At 52.7% G+C, this 14,939-nt stretch overlaps 1 protein-coding gene across 2 annotated transcripts; it reads left to right on the top strand.

The window, feature by feature from the left end:
- The first annotated feature begins 6,488 nt into the window (after window positions 1-6,488).
- ICAM3 (intercellular adhesion molecule 3) lies at window positions 6,489-14,836 on the top strand. 2 transcript variants are annotated; one of them, XM_030820887.1, is made up of 7 exons: window positions 6,489-6,781; window positions 7,373-7,639; window positions 12,632-12,937; window positions 13,259-13,546; window positions 13,831-14,085; window positions 14,205-14,453; window positions 14,553-14,836. In XM_030820887.1, the coding sequence occupies exons 1-7, from the start codon at window positions 6,706-6,708 to the stop codon at window positions 14,753-14,755; spliced, it is 1,644 nt and encodes a 547-aa protein (XP_030676747.1). In that variant the 5' UTR covers window positions 6,489-6,705; the 3' UTR covers window positions 14,756-14,836. The 2 variants fall into 2 exon arrangements, with proteins under 2 accessions (XP_030676747.1, XP_030676748.1); XM_030820888.1 differs by having other exon boundaries at window positions 6,744-6,781; window positions 7,473-7,639.
- The last annotated feature ends 103 nt before the right edge of the window (window positions 14,837-14,939 follow it).

The raw sequence follows: 14,939 nt of genomic DNA on the forward strand, positions 1-14,939 counted from the left end.
ATTTATTTATTTATTTATTTTTATTTTTGCGACAGAGTCTCTCTCTGTCATCCTGGCTGGAGTGCAGTGGCACAATCTCGGCTCACTGCAACCTCCGCCTCCAGGGCTCAGTCGGTTCTTGTGCCTCAGTCTTCCAAGTAGCTGGGAGTAGAGGCATGCGCCACCACGTCCGGTGAATTTTTTGTATTTTTAGTAGCCATGTTGGCCAGGCTTTTACTAGCTATTTATAATATGCTTGAGTCACTCACAGGAATGAAATACTGTCAGCATCAATAGTTAGCAGCTCTTTCAAAATACATTTTATTGCCTCTATAGAAACCTTAGCTATTCTATTAGTCCAGTAATTCCAAATGGTCTTATTATTCTTGGGTTTTGTTTGTTTGGTTGGTTTATTTATTTATTTCTTTTGAGACGTTGTTTCTGTCTTGTTGCCCAAGCTGGGGTGCAATGGTGCGACCTCAGCTCACTAAAAACTCCTCCAAGATTCAAGTGATTCTCCTGCCTCAGCCTCCCGAGTAGCTGGGATTACAGGCACGAGCCACCAGGTCTGGCTAATTTTTTGTATTTTTAGTAGAGACTGGGTTTCCTCATGTCAGCCAGGCTGGTCTTGAACTCCTGACCCCAGGTGATCCATCTGCTTCAGCCTCCCAAAGTCCTGGGATTATAGGCATGAGCCACCGCACCTGGCTGGTCTTATTATTTCTATACATAATATATGATCTTTTGGCTGGGCATGGTAGCTCACGCCTGTAATCACAGCACTTTGGGAGGCCAAGGTAGGTGGATCACCTGAGGTCAGCATATCGAGACCAGCTTGGCCAACATGGCAAAACCCCGTTTCTACTAAAAATACAAAAATTAGTCAGGCGTGGTGGCACACACCTATAATCCCAGCTACTTGGGAGGCTGAGGCAGGAGAATCGCTTGAACCTGGAAGGTGGAGGTTGCAGTGAGCTGAGGTCACGGCACTGCACTCCAACCTAGGAGACAGGGTGAGACTCCACCTCGGAAAAAATAAAAAAAAAAAGGCTGGGCACGGTGGCTCACGCCTGTAATCCCAGCACTTTGAGAGGCCAGGCAGGCAGATCACAAGGTCAAGATATCGAGACCATCCTGGCCAACATGGTGAAACCTTGACTTTACTAAAAATACAAAAATTAGCTGGGTGCGGTGGCCCACACCTGTAGGCCCAGCTACTTGGGAGTCTGATGCAGAAGAATTGCTTGAACCCAGGAGGCAGAGGTTGCAGTGAGCCAAGGTCGCACCACTGCACTCCAGCCTGGTGACAGAGTGAGACTGAGTCTCAAAGAAAAAAAAAAACTTTAAACATTTATGTAGCTGAATAGGTCCCATGTTTTTACTGAAGATTCCCAAAAGGCTTTTAGAGGGTTTTTTATTTTTTCTTTATTATTATTATTTTTTAATAATAGGGATGGGGGGTCTCCCTATGTTGCCCAGGCTGGTCTCAAACTCCTGGGCTCAAGTGATCCTCCCACCTCAGCCTCCCAAAGTGCTGGGATTACAGATGTGAGCCACCATGCCCAGCCAAGTTTAACTTTTTCACAATAAAGGAAAGGAACAGTGTCAATCCATGATTGTTAGAAGAGCAATTTTTTTTTTTTTTTTTTTGAGACGGAGTCTCGCTCTTTCACCCAGGCTGGAGTGCAGTGGCGCGATCTCGGCTCACTGCAGGCTCCGCCCCCCCGGGGTTCACGCCATTCTCCTGCCTCAGCCTCCCTGCGTAGCTGGGACTACAGGCGCCTGCCACCTCGCCCGGCTAATTTTTTGTATTTTTAGTAGAGACGGGGTTTCACCGTGTTAGCCAGGATGGTCTCGATCTCCTGACCTTGTGATCCGCCCGCCTCGGCCTCCCAAAGTGCTGGGATTACAGGCGTGAGCCACCGCACCCGGCAGAAGAGCAATTTAATAAGATCATCTTCAGCTGGGTGTGGTGCCTCACGCCTGTAATCCCAGCACTTTGGGAGGCCGAGGCGGGCGGATCACCTGAGGTCAGGAGTTCGAGACCAGCCTGGCCAAATGGTGAAACCCTGTCTCTACTAAAAATAGAAAAATTAGCCAGATGTGGTGGCAGGTGCCTGTAATCCCAGCTACTTGGGAGGCTGGGGTAGGAGACTCGCTTGAACCTGGAAGGTAGAGGTTGCAGTGAGCCAAGACTGAACCACCTCACTCCAGCCTGGGCAACAGAGTGAGAACCCATCTCAAAAAATACTGATAATAATAAGATCATCTGGCCGGGTGCGGTGGCTCACGCTTGTAATCCCAGCACTTTGGGAGGCCGAGGCGGGCGGATCACGAGGTCAGGAGATCGAGACCACGGTGAAACCCTGTCTCTACTAAAAATACAAAAAATTAGCCGGGCGTGGTGGCAGGCGCCTGTAGTCCCAGCTACTCGGAGAGGCTGAGGCAGGAGAATGGCGTGAACCTGGGAGGCGGAGCTTGCAGTGAGCCAAGATTGCGCCACTGCACTCCAGCCTGGGCAACACAGCGAGACTCCGTCTCAAAAAATAATAATAATAATAATAAGATCATCTTCAGAATTCAGTTCCTGGTGCATGAAGAGATTCAATACAGCCTCCTTGCTCTCAGTTCTTAGAAAGAAGAATATGCCAGCCTGACCAACATGGTGAAACCCCCGTCTCTAATAAAAATACAAAAATTAGCTGGGTGTGGTGGCGGGCGCCTGTAATCCCAGCTACTCAGGAGGCTGAGGCAGGAGAATCGCTTGAACCCGGGAGGTGGAGGTTGCAGTGAGCCCAGCCTGGGCGACAGAGCAAGACTCATTCTCAAAAAAAAAAAAAAAAAAAAAAAAAAGAAGAAGAATACGAAAGAGTTAGGATCAATAACTACCTTCATTGTTTAATAGACTAAGAGTGAAAGCCCAGCACAGTGGCTCACCCCTGTAATCCCAGCACTTTGGGAGGTTGAGGTGAGAGGATCGCTTGAGCCCAGGGGTTCGAGACCAGCCTGGGCAATATGTCAAATGCTCCTCTCTAGAAAGAATACAAAAATTAGCCGAGTGTAGTGGCATCCACCTATAGTCCCAGCTACTAGGGAGGCTGAGGTGGGAGGATCACCTGAGCCTGGGAGGTCAAGGTTGCAGTGAGCCATGATTCTGCCACTGCATTCCAGCCTGGGAGACACAGCCAGACCTTGCCTCAGGAAAAAAAAAAAAAAAAAAAAAAATCCAAATCTTTTTATCCCAGAATGTCTGAAAAGGACAGAGTCTATGGAGCATGGATGCAGAAAAAAATGAAATGTGGACACAGCCACTCAAGATCAGAGACTCAACCAGTGAAAGCAATTAGCTTAAATTTCATTGTCACCAGGAGGGCACACACCAGAGAACCTGGGAGAAAACCTGGGCTAGAGCCCTTAGCATTCTCAGTGTTACTGGTGCTGTGGTTCATCCTTTGTGGGAATGAGGAGAACCAGAGACCATCACCATCACACGTAAAAAGGATCCTATAGCAACAATGTGGCTGTCAAAAATCAGCTGGAGGCCAGGTGTGGTGACTCATGCCTGTAATCCTAGCACTTTGGGAGGCCGAGACGGGCGGATCACCTGAAGTCAGGAGTTCGAGACTAGCCTGGTCAACATGGTAAAACCCCGTCTCTACTAAAAATACAAAAAATTAGCCGGGTGTGGTGGTGCATGCCTGTAATCCCAGCTACTCGGGAAGTTGAGGTGGGAGAATCACTTGAACCTGGGAGGCAGAGGTTGCAGTGAGCCCAGACTATGCCACTGCACTCCAGCCTGGGTGACAGACTGAGACCCTGTCTCAAAAAAAAAAAAAAATATCAACTGGAGCTTAAATTATCCACTGTTTGCAATCCAGACTGTACTTGGTTTCTTGTCAACGGCTTGAGATATGTGCAGAGGCCCCTTAAACATGCGTAGGTGACCTTTCTCTGTCGCCCAGGCTGGAGTGCAGGGGCACAATCTCAGCTAACTGCAACCTCCACTTCCCGGGCTCAAGCAATCCTCCCGCTGCAGCCTCCTGAGTAGCTGGGACTACAGGTGTGTGCCATCAAGCTTGGCTGATTTTTTGTACTTTTTTTTTTTTTTTTGAGACGGAGTCTCATTCTGTCGCCCAGGCTGGGGTGCAGTGGCGCGATCTCAGCTCACTGCAAGCTCCGCCTCCCGGGTTCACGCCATTCTCCTGCCTCAGCCTCCCAAGTAGCTGGGACTACAGGCACCTGCCACCATGCCCAGATCATTTATTTTGTATTTTTAGTAGAGAGGGGGTTTCACCGTGTTAAGCAGGATGGTCTCGATCTCCTTACCTCGTGATCTGCCCACCTCGGCCTCCCAAAGTGCTAGGATTACAGGCATGAGCCACCACACCTGGTGCAGACATACTTCTTTATCAGAAATATTACTGGTGGGTGTAGCAGGGCACGCCTATAATCCCAGCACTTTGGGAGGTCGAGGCAGGCAGATCCCTTAAGCTTAGGAGTTCAAGACCAACCTGGGCAATATGGTGAAAGCGGTCTCTACAAAAAATTAGCCAGGTACGGTGGTGTGCACCTGTGGTCCCAGCTCCTAGGGAGGCTGAGGTGGGAGGATCACTTGAACCCAGGAGGCTGAGATTGCAGTTAGCTGAGATTGCACCCCTGCACTCTAGCCTGGGTGACACAGTGAGACTCTGTTTCAAAAAACGAAATATGACTTATTTACAAATATTTCGTTCTTTTTTATTTTTAGAGACAGGGTCTCACTATTACATAAGTATTATAAATTTTATATATATATATATATATATTTTTATTTTATTTTATTTTATTTTTTTTTTGAGATGGAGTCTTGCTCTGTCACCCAGGCTGGAGTGCAGCGTCACAATCTCCGCTCACTGCAACCTCTGCCTCCTGGGTTCAAGTGATTCTCCTGCCTCAGCCTCCCGAGTAGCTGGGACTATAGGCGCCTGCCACAACGCCCAGCTAATTTTATATTTTTGATGGAGACGGGGTTTCACTGTGTTAGCCAGGATGGTCTCGATTTCCTGACCTCGTGATCCACCTACCTCAGCCTCCCAAGGTGCTGCTAGGATTACAGATGTGAGCCAATAAGTCCGGCATCTTTTTTTTTTTTTTTTTTTTTTTTTTTTTGTGGAAACAGGGTCTCACTGTGTCTCCCAGGCTGGAGTGCAGGGGCACAATCTCGACTCACTTCAGGTTTGACCTCCCAGGCTCAAGCGATCCTCTCACCTCAGCCTTCCAAGGAGCTGGGATTACAGGCACCAGGCCCATACTACTGGGCCCTGCTATTTACAAATACACTAGACGGGTTTTAGCTGCTCTCTGAACACCAGGTGGGAAATGGATTGTTCGGAAGGCAGAGGAATAGAGGAGGGACCTGATTAGGAAGGCGGGGGTGCTCCAGATGAGAGAGGAGGTGCTGTGACCTCAAGGTCTGGGGAAAGTGGGTGAATGCAGGGCTCCATCAAGGCTCTCAACAAGGTCTCTCTCCGGAGCTCAGATGTGAAGCCCAGAAGGCAGATCAGAGGCCTGAGGTCAGAGGCAGGTCAAAGGTGGGGGTCCCACCTGGTCCCCTTGGTGCCTTCCCTTAGAATGAAGTGACCAGCTGCCTGGAAGGGTGGGCAAGGGGGCAACAGGATGGGGTAAAGGCCAGTTACAAGTAGAATCCTGGAAGGCCGGGCACAGTGGCTCACGCCTGTAATCCCAACACTTTGGGAGGCCAAGGCAGGCGGCTCACTTGAAGTCAGAAGTTTGAGACCAGCTTGGCCAACATGGTGAAACCCCATCTCTACCAAAAAGTACAAAAATTAGCCGGGCGTGGTGGCACACACCTGTAATCCCAGCTACTCGGGAGGCTGAGGCAGGAAAATCATTTGAACCCCCGGGAGGCAGAGGCTGTAGTAAGCCGAGATCCCGCCACTGTACTCCAGCCTGGGTGACAGAGTGAGACCCTGTCTCGAAACAAACAAAAACCAAGTAGAATCCTGGATAGACAGTGGCTCAGGGACTCAGCTGTCCCCAAATCACCTACCTTAGCTCTTCGTGCAGGGGATGGGGGATCTCCAAGATCTTCAAAGATAGGGAGGTGTCCTCAAGATCTTCAAAGGTGGCCAGGTGTGGTGGCTCACGCCTGTAATCGCAACACTTTGGGAGGTCAAGATGAGAGGAGGCCATCTTAAGGCCAGGAGTTCAAGACCAGTCAGGGCAACATAGCAAGATTCTGCTTCTGTTTCTGTTTTTTGTTTTTTTTTAATGTTTCCTCGAAATCCCACCTTAACATCTACACAATGGTGCCTACAGTTTTCCCCATTAACTTCCTCTCTGTGGACAGAATATTCCCCTCCCCACCTAAGTTCTGCCGGAAGGAGATGCCTCAACCCCCCCACCCAGGCTTCCCAGAGCTGAGAACAAAGGAAACCAGTTTAGTTCGAATTTCCTGTGAATTCAACTGGGGGCCAGCAGTGCAACTGAGACCAGCCCTTTCCCTGGGGCATACTCAGCAGTGCTGGCCACTTTGCAGAGCCCCGTCTGGGTCCCCCACCCTGGCCTCCAAGGGCCACAGCATCCCCTTCCACCCGCAGGCCTGGGCAAGGTACAGTCCCCAGACTTCTGCAATCTTAACCGCTGTGCTTCCGTCGCAGTGGGAGGCCCCGCCTTTCCCCCTGCCTGCCCTTCGGGCACCTCAGAAAGGCACCTTCCTCTGTCAGAATGGCCACCATGGTACCATCCGTGTCGTGGCCCAGGGCCTGCTGGACTCTGCTGGTCTGCTATCTGCTGACCCCAGGTGAGGCCGGTCAAGCCGGGGAGGGCTGGAGAGGGCTGGGTGTTGGGGATCAGTAGAGGGTAGAGGAAGAGCACGCAACGCTGTTCCCATCCTGCCACACCGCGACCTGGCTGCTGACTCTGTATCCTCGGGAGAAAGTTCTGGTTCCTTAGTTCAGCCTTCAGGTGGTAGGCCCCAGCATACGGCTTGTAGGCCATCCCTCTCCCCTAAGACACACACACACACCCCTCACGCTTCCTGCTCCATCTGAACTCCTGAAATTTGCCCTTTGTGTATGTGGTTCCCTCTGCCAGGATCACCTGTCCCTTTCACTTGCTAACTCCTACTTAGCCTTCAGTTTCGGCCTGCAACGGTCCCCGCCTCCAGGAAGCCTTCCCTGACTCACCTCCTCCTATGCTGGATCAAGATCCTCTTCTGGCCTCCTTCTGAGTTCTCCCTGGTCCCTGATGGATTATACCTTTCCCACTGGACCATGAGGGCGGGAACCCTTCTGTCTCGGCACAAGGAAAGAGGTGTTAAATGGTGGGGCATGTTGATGCGTGGGTTGGGGGGCAAGGAAACAAACACCAGGACTTCTTTATGTTCCTGAAGGTGCCCAGGGGCAGGAGTTCCTGCTGCGGGTGGAGCCCCAGAACCCTGTGCTTCCTGCTGGAGGGTCCCTGTTGGTGAACTGCAGTACTGATTGTCCCAGCTCTAAGAATATCGTCTTGGAGACGTCCCTATCAAAGGAGCTGGTGGACAATGGCATGGGCTGGGCAGCCTTCCACCTCAGCAACGTGACTGGCAACAGTCGGATCCTCTGCTCAGCGTACTGCAATGGCTCCCAGATAACAGGCTCCTCAAACATCACCGTGTACAGTGAGTCGATGTGTCCGGAGGTGGGACTGGTCTTGGGTAGTGGTGTGGGCAAGTGGCCAATGGCTCAGGAGAGTGGGGACCCTCCGTTTGCAAAGAATGGACCAGGGTTCTGACCCAGAGCTCAGACCTGGACATTTGTGTGTGAGATACAAAGATAGACAGAGACAGAGACACAGAGACATAGAGACATAGAGACGCATCTCAATCTCATGCCAAGGCAGCAGTTGTGAAGTCAATTCACTTGGGCCCCAACAAGCATTTTTTTTTTTTGAGACAGAGTTTCGCTCTTTTTGCCCATGCTGGAGTGCAGTGGCGCAATCTCGGCTCACTGCAACCTTTGCCTCCTGGGTTCAAGTAATTCTCCTGCTTCAGCCTCCCAAGTAGCTAGGATTACACGTGCACGCCACCACACCCAGCTAATTTTGTATTTTTAGTAGAGACGGCATTTCACCATGTTGGCCAGTCTGGTCTTGAACTCCTGACCTCAGGCGATCCGCCCGCCTCGGCCTCCCAAAGTGCTGGGATTACAGGCATGAGCCACAGCACCCGGCCCCAACAAGCTTTTTTTTTTTTTTTGAGATGGCGTCTCTCACTCTGTAGCCCAGGCTGGAGTGCAGTGGTGCAATCTCGGCTCACTGCGACCTCTGCCTCCCGGGTCCAGCTAATGCCCAGCTAAATTTTGTATTTTTAGTAGAGACGGGGTTCAACCATGTTGGCCAGGCTGGTCTTGAACTCCTGGCCTCGTGTTCCGCCCACCTCAGCCTCTCAAAGTGCTGGGATTACAGGCGTGAGCCACTGCGCCTGGCCCCAACAATAATCCCAACACGTTGGGAGGCCGAGGCAGGAGGATTACTTGAGTCCGGAAATTTAAGACCAGGCCGAGCAATATAGTGACACCCCATCTCTACAAAAATAAATAAAAAATATTAGCTGGGCATGGTGGCACATGCCTGAAGTCCCCTGGGGGGACTGAGGTGGGAGAATCGCTTGAGCCCGGGAGTTCAAGGCTGTAGTGAGCTATAATTGCACCACTGCACTCCAGCCTGTGCAAAAAAGCAAGACCCTGTCTCTTTTTTTTTCTTTTTTTTTTTTTTTTGAGACGGAGTCTCGCTCTTTCACCCAGGCTGGAGTGCAGTGGCGCGATCTTGGCTCACTGCAGGCTCCGCCCCCCGGGGTTCACGCCATTCTCCTGCCTCAGCCTCCCGCGTAGCTGGGACTACAGGCGCCTGCCACCTCGCCCAGCTAATTTTTTGTATTTTTAGTAGAGACGGGGTTTCACCGTGTTAGCCAGGATGGTCTCGATCTCCTGACCTCGTGATCCGCCCGCCTCAGCCTCCCAAAGTGCTGGGATTACAGGCGTGAGCCACCGCGCCCAGCCGAAGACCCTGTCTCTTAAGCAAAAAAGGGGGTACCCCTTTCAGTCAGCAGTAGGCGAATGGAGGTTTTACATTTACACTTTTTTATACTTTTGTTTTAGAGACAGGATCTCCCTATGTTGCCCAGGTTGGTCTCAAACTCCTGGGCTCAGGCAATCCTCCCACTTCAGTCTCTGCAGTAGCTGGGATTGCAGGCCTGAGCCACTGTACCTGGCTACTTTTTTTTTTCTTTTCTTTTCCTTTTTTTTTTGAGACAGAGTCTCGCTCTGTCCCCCAGGGTAGAGTGCAGTGGCGCAATCTGGGCTCACTGCAACCTCTGCCTCCCGGGTTCAAGCGATTCTCCTGCCTCAGCCTCCTGAGTAGCTGGGATTACAGGCGCACGCCAACACGCCCAGCTAATTTTTGTATTTTTAGTAGAGACAGGGTTTCACCATGTTGGTCAAGCTGGTCTTGAACTTCTGACCTCATGATCTGCCTGCCTCGGCCTCCTAAAGTGTTGGGATTACAGGCGTGAGCCACCGCGCCTGGCCTTTTCTTCTTCTTTTTTTTTTTTTTTTGGAGATGGAGTCTCACTCTGTTGCCCAGGCTGGAGTGCAGTGGCACGATCTCGGCTCACTGCAACCTCCACCTCCCAAGTTCAAGAGATTCTCCTGCCTCAGCCTGCTGAGTAGCTGGGACTACAGGTGTGCACCACCATGCCCAGCTAATTTTTGTATTTTTAGTAGGGACAGGATTTCACCATGTTGCCCAGGCTAGTCTCAAACTCCTGGCCTCAAATGATCTGCCCGCCTTGGCCTCCCAAAGTGCTGGGATTACAAGCGTGAGCCACCATGCCTGGCCTACTTTTTGATTTTTTTTTTTTTTTCTTTGAGACGGAGTCTTGCTCTTGTCCCCCATGCTGGAGTGCAATGGCGCGATGTCAGCTCACTGCAACCTCCGCCTCCTGGGTTCAAGTGATTCTCCTGTCTTAGCCTCCTTAGTAGCTGGGATTACAGGCATGTGCCACCACGCCCAGCTAATTTTTGTATTTTTAGTAGAGACAGGGTTTTGCCATATGGGCCAGGTTGGTCTCAAACTCCAGACCTCAAGTGATCCGCCTCCCTCGGCCTCCCAAAGTGGTGGGATTACAGGCATGAGTCACCTTGCCCAGCCTTTTTTTTTTTTTTTTTTTTTTGACATAGAGTCTCTCTCTGTCGCCAGGCTGGAGTGCAGTGGCACTATCTCAGCTCACTGCAACCTTCGCCTCCTGGGTTCAAGCGATTCTTGTGCGTCAGCGTCCTGAGTAGCTGGGATTACAGGCACGTGCTACCATGCCTGGCTAATTTTTGTATTTTTAGTAGAGATGGGGTTTCACCATGTTGGCAAGGCTGGTCTTGAACTCCCGGTCTCAGGTGATCCGTCCACATTGGCCTCCCAAAGTGCTGGGATTACAGGCATGAGCCACAGTGCCCGGCCTGAGGCCCAGGGTTTTGTAGGTGTACTTGGGAGGGCACCCAGCCTGGGAGTGTCAAGTCTCCTGTGACTGTGCCAGAGTATCTTGAGAGGCTGCCGCAGGGCTGGTGAACCAGGAAAGCCCTGAGTGTCTGAACCTGATTGGAGAGAACTGAACTAACCTCTGGTAGAGGCCAATGCAGGTGTTCAGGCCAGAAGCTAGGAGAAGGAGCCAACAGAGTCCCTAGACATGATATCCAGGAGTCATGTTTGTGGTTTGGGAGACCCACATTCTAGCTTGGGCTCTGCTACTTACTCTTTGTGTGTCCTTAAGTAATTCACCTCCCCTCTCTGAGCTATATATTTCTCCAACCATAAAAGAGAAAAAGACCAGGTGCGGTGGCTCATGCCTGTAATCCCAGCACTTTGGGAGGTTGAGGTGGGTGAATCACTTGAGGCCAGGAGTTCGAGACCAGCCTGGCCAACATGGTGAAACCCCATCTACTAAAAATACAAAAACAGGCCGGGCGTAGTGGCTCACGCCTATAATTCCAGTGCTTTGGGAGGCCAAGGCAGGTGGATCACCTGAGGTCAGGAGTTTGAGACCAGCATGACCAACATGGTCAAACCCCGTCTCTACCAAAAAAAAAAAAAAAAAAAAAAAAAAAAAATACAGGCCAGGCGTGGTGGCTCACGCCTGTAATCCCAGCACTTTGGGAGACCGAGGCGGGTGGATCACGAGGTCAGGAGATCAAGACCATCCTGGCTAACACGGTGAAAACCCATCTCTACTAAAAATACAAAAACAAAATTAGCCAGGCATGGTGGCAGGCGCCTGTAGTCCCAGCTACTTGGGAGGCTGAGGCAGGAGAATGGTGTGAACCCGGAAGGTGGAGCTTGCAGTGAGCCGAGATTGTGCCACTGCACTCCAGCCTGGGCAACAGAGTGAGACTCCGTCACACACACACACACACACACACACACACACACAAATTAGCTGGGCATGGTGGTGGGCACCTGTAATACTAGCTACTTGGGAGGCTGAGGTGGGAGAATCACTTGAACCCAGGAGGCGGAGGTTGCAGTGAGCTGAGATCCTGTCACTGCACTCCAGCCTGGGTGACAAGAGCGAGATTCTGTCTCAAAACAAAAACAAACAAAAAACAAACCAAAAAAGAGACAAAGAGCCAGAAGCGGTGGCTCACGCCTGTAATTTCAGCACTTTGGGAGGCTGAGGCGGGCAGATCACCTGAGCTCAGGGGTTCAAGAGCAGCCTGGGCAACATGGCGAAACTCTGTCTCTACTAAAAATACAAAAAATTAGCCGGGTGTGGTGGCATGTGCCTGTAGTCCCAGCTACTCGGGAGGCTGAGACAGGAGAATCGCTTGAACCCGGGAGACGGAGGTTGTAGTGAGCCGAGACTGCACCACTGCATTCCAGCCTGGGAGACAGAGCAAGACTCCATCTCGGGGGAAAAAAAAAAAAGTTACTGTTTATTAATATCTTTCCTTAGACCTTCAAGAGGTCATCCACCTTCATGCACACAACAACCTAGTGAAATCTTCTCTATTCTTCTCTTTTTTTCCTTTTTTTGAGACAGAGTCTTGTCACCCAGGCTGGAGTGCCGTGGCGCGATCTCGGCTCACTGCCACCTCTGCCTCCCAGGTTCAAGCGATTCTCCTGCCTCAGCCTCTCGAGTAGCTGGGATTACAGGCACACATCACCACACCAAGCTAATTTTTGTATTTTTAGTAGAGACAGGGTTTCACCATGTTGGCCAGGCTGGTCTCAAACTCCCAACCTCGTGATCCACCCACCTCGGCCTCCCAAAGCTCTGGGATTACAGGCGTGAGCCACCGCGTCTGGCCATAAACAGGAATTTTTAATATTCATATCATAGTCATAAACGTTCATCCCTTCCATCCTCATTTTTTTTTATTGTGCCATCTTTGAGAACAGAAAATTTTGTTCAGCGCCTTGCAAGGTGTCTGACAACACAGGAAATGATAATCACTGTGCTAATGATAATAGCAAACGCTTCGACTGGCCCAGTTCTAAGCCCTCTAAGTTTATTAACTCAAAGCTCACAGTTCTCGGCAGGACTGCCCTGTCTCCTCCCCAGTGCCTGGGGTGGGTGGGTGGGTTTGCAGGACCCGCTAAGTGCCATCCTCCCCTCCTCTCTCAGGGCTCCCGGAGCGTGTGGAGCTGGCACCCCTGCCTCCTTGGCAGCCGGTGGGCCAGAACTTCACCCTGCGCTGCCAAGTGGAGGGTGGGTCGCCCCGGAGCAGCCTCACGGTGGTGCTGCTTCGCCAGGAGGAGGAGCTGAGCCGGCAGCCCGCAGTGGAGGAGCCAGCGGAGGTCACTGCCACTGTGCTGGCCAGCAGAGGCCACCACGGAGCCCATTTCTCATGCCGCACAGAACTGGACATGCAGCCCCAGGGGCTGGGACTGTTCGTGAACACCTCAGCCCCCCGCCAGCTCCGAACCTTTGGTGAGTGAAGGGACTTCAGACGGTGGGTGACGAGCTGAGCCAGGGTAGATGGTGCTCTGACCTTGGGGTTCCTGAGAGTGGGGTACCCTGGACCTCACAGGCTTCTGGGAAGGAAAGCCCCCGGCCACTGGGCAGGGTGGCCCCGGAAGGAAGGCCCGAGCCGTGGGATCTTCGGAGAAGGCCATTTTCATGGCCCTGTGTGTGTGTCCTGCGAAGAAGGGTGACCCAGTCAGCAAGATATCCTGATTGGGGGGTGGGATGAGGGTGTTCTGGGGAAGGCACAGTCCTGGGGGTTGTACTCATGCCCACCTTTCTCCTCAGTCCTGCCCGTGACCCCCCCGCGCCTCGTGGCCCCCCGGTTCTTGGAGGTGGAAACGTCGTGTCCCGTGGACTGCACCCTAGACGGGCTTTTTCCGGCCTCAGAGGCCCAGGTCTACCTGGCGCTGGGGGACCAGATGCTTAATGCGACAGTCATGAACCACGGGGACACGCTAACGGCCACAGCCACAGCCACGGCACGTGCAGATCAGGAGGGTGCCCAGGAGATCGTCTGCAACGTGACCCTAGGGGGCGAGAGACGGGAGGCCCGGGAGAACTTGACGGTCTTTAGTAAGAGGAGGCGTGGGAAGGGGGCGCGGCATCAGCAGCCTGGGGGCGTGGCAGAGGGGGCGGAGACTAGCCGAAAAGGTGGGGCCTGGCTTGCCCCAATAGCAGTTGCAACGTGGGCTGGGCCTGAGTGCCCGAAAGTTGGACACAGCCCGGAAAGAGGGCGAGGCTGGAACGGCCGAAACCGTGGCCCGGATATCCCGAGAGAAAAGGGAAGGGCGGAGGGAGCGGCTTGACCCACAGGAAGGTCCTGTTCATTAAGCTCCTGGGCAATGCCCCGCCTTTAGGCTTCCTAGGACCCATTCTGGACCTCAGCGAGCCCAGCGTCCCTGAGGGGGCCACAGTGACTGTGAGTTGCATGGCTGGGGCTCGAGTCCAGGTCACGCTGGACGGAGTTCCGGCCGCGGCCCCGGGGCAGCCAGCTCAACTTCAGCTAAATGCTACCGAGAGTGACGACGGACGCAGCTTCTTCTGCAGTGCTACTCTCGAGGTGGACGGCGAGTTCTTGCACAGGAACAGTAGCGTCCAGCTGCGTGTCCTGTGTGAGTCGGTCACCCTGACCTTTAATCCCTCCACCCCTGCCCTGGAAAGATTAGACGCTCCTCTGCACCACTGTGCCTCGGGTGTGTTGGGTGTCTGATCACACATGGTGGTTCCACAGATGGTCCCAAAATTGACCGAGCCACATGCCCCCAGTACTTGAAGTGGAAAGATAAAACGACACACGTCCTGCAGTGCCAAGCCAGGGGCAACCCGTACCCCGAGCTGCGGTGTTTGAAGGAAGGCTCCAGCCGGGAGGTGCCGGTGGGGATCCCGTTCTTCGTCAATGTAACACATAATGGTACTTATCAGTGCCAAGCGTCCAGCTCACGAGGCAAATACACCCTGGTCGTGGTGATGGATATTGAGGGTGAGCTAACACCGGGCTGCGGGTCTGGACCGGTAAGCTGGGGGGCGGGGGGTTGGAGACAGGGGGGACGCATATTGACTTAGCGCTTTCTCTGCACAGCTGGGAACTCCCACTTTGTCCCCGTCTTCTTGGCGGTGTTAACGACCCTGGGCGTGGTGACTGTCGTAGTGGCCTTAATGTACGTCTTCAGAGCGCAGAAACGGAGCGGCAGGTACCATGTTAGGCAGGAGAGCACCTCTCTGCCCCTCACGTCTATGCAGCCGACAGAGGCAATGGGGGAAGAACCGTCCAGAGCTGAGTGACGCTGGGATCCGGGGTCCAAGTTGGTGGGGGCTTGGCTGTGCCCTCAGATTCCGCACCAATAAAGCCTTCAAACTCCCTAATCTGTGGTTTGATTCCACCCGCGCTGCAAGGCTCTCCCACCCAGGTGCACAACCACTGAATAGCGCCGCTGCGACAGAAGGGGGCGGGGTCTGTAGCGCGCAG

The sequence above is a fragment of the Nomascus leucogenys genome, chromosome 10, assembly GCF_006542625.1.
Source record: "Nomascus leucogenys isolate Asia chromosome 10, Asia_NLE_v1, whole genome shotgun sequence".
In the NCBI taxonomy this organism is placed as follows: domain Eukaryota; kingdom Metazoa; phylum Chordata; class Mammalia; order Primates; family Hylobatidae; genus Nomascus; species Nomascus leucogenys.

What these genes read in the sequence shown, in the direction of transcription:
- ICAM3 (XM_030820887.1), top strand. Translation starts at nt 6,706, where the DNA reads ATGGCCACCATGGTACCATCCGTGTCGTGGCCCAGGGCCTGCTGGACT. An exon ending in CTGCTATCTGCTGACCCCAG is followed by an intron (nt 6,782 to 7,372) that starts GTGAGGCCGGTC and finishes ATGTTCCTGAAG; the next exon opens with GTGCCCAGGGGCAGGAGTTC. An exon ending in CGTGGTGATGGATATTGAGG is followed by an intron (nt 14,454 to 14,552) that starts GTGAGCTAACAC and finishes TTCTCTGCACAG; the next exon opens with CTGGGAACTCCCACTTTGTC.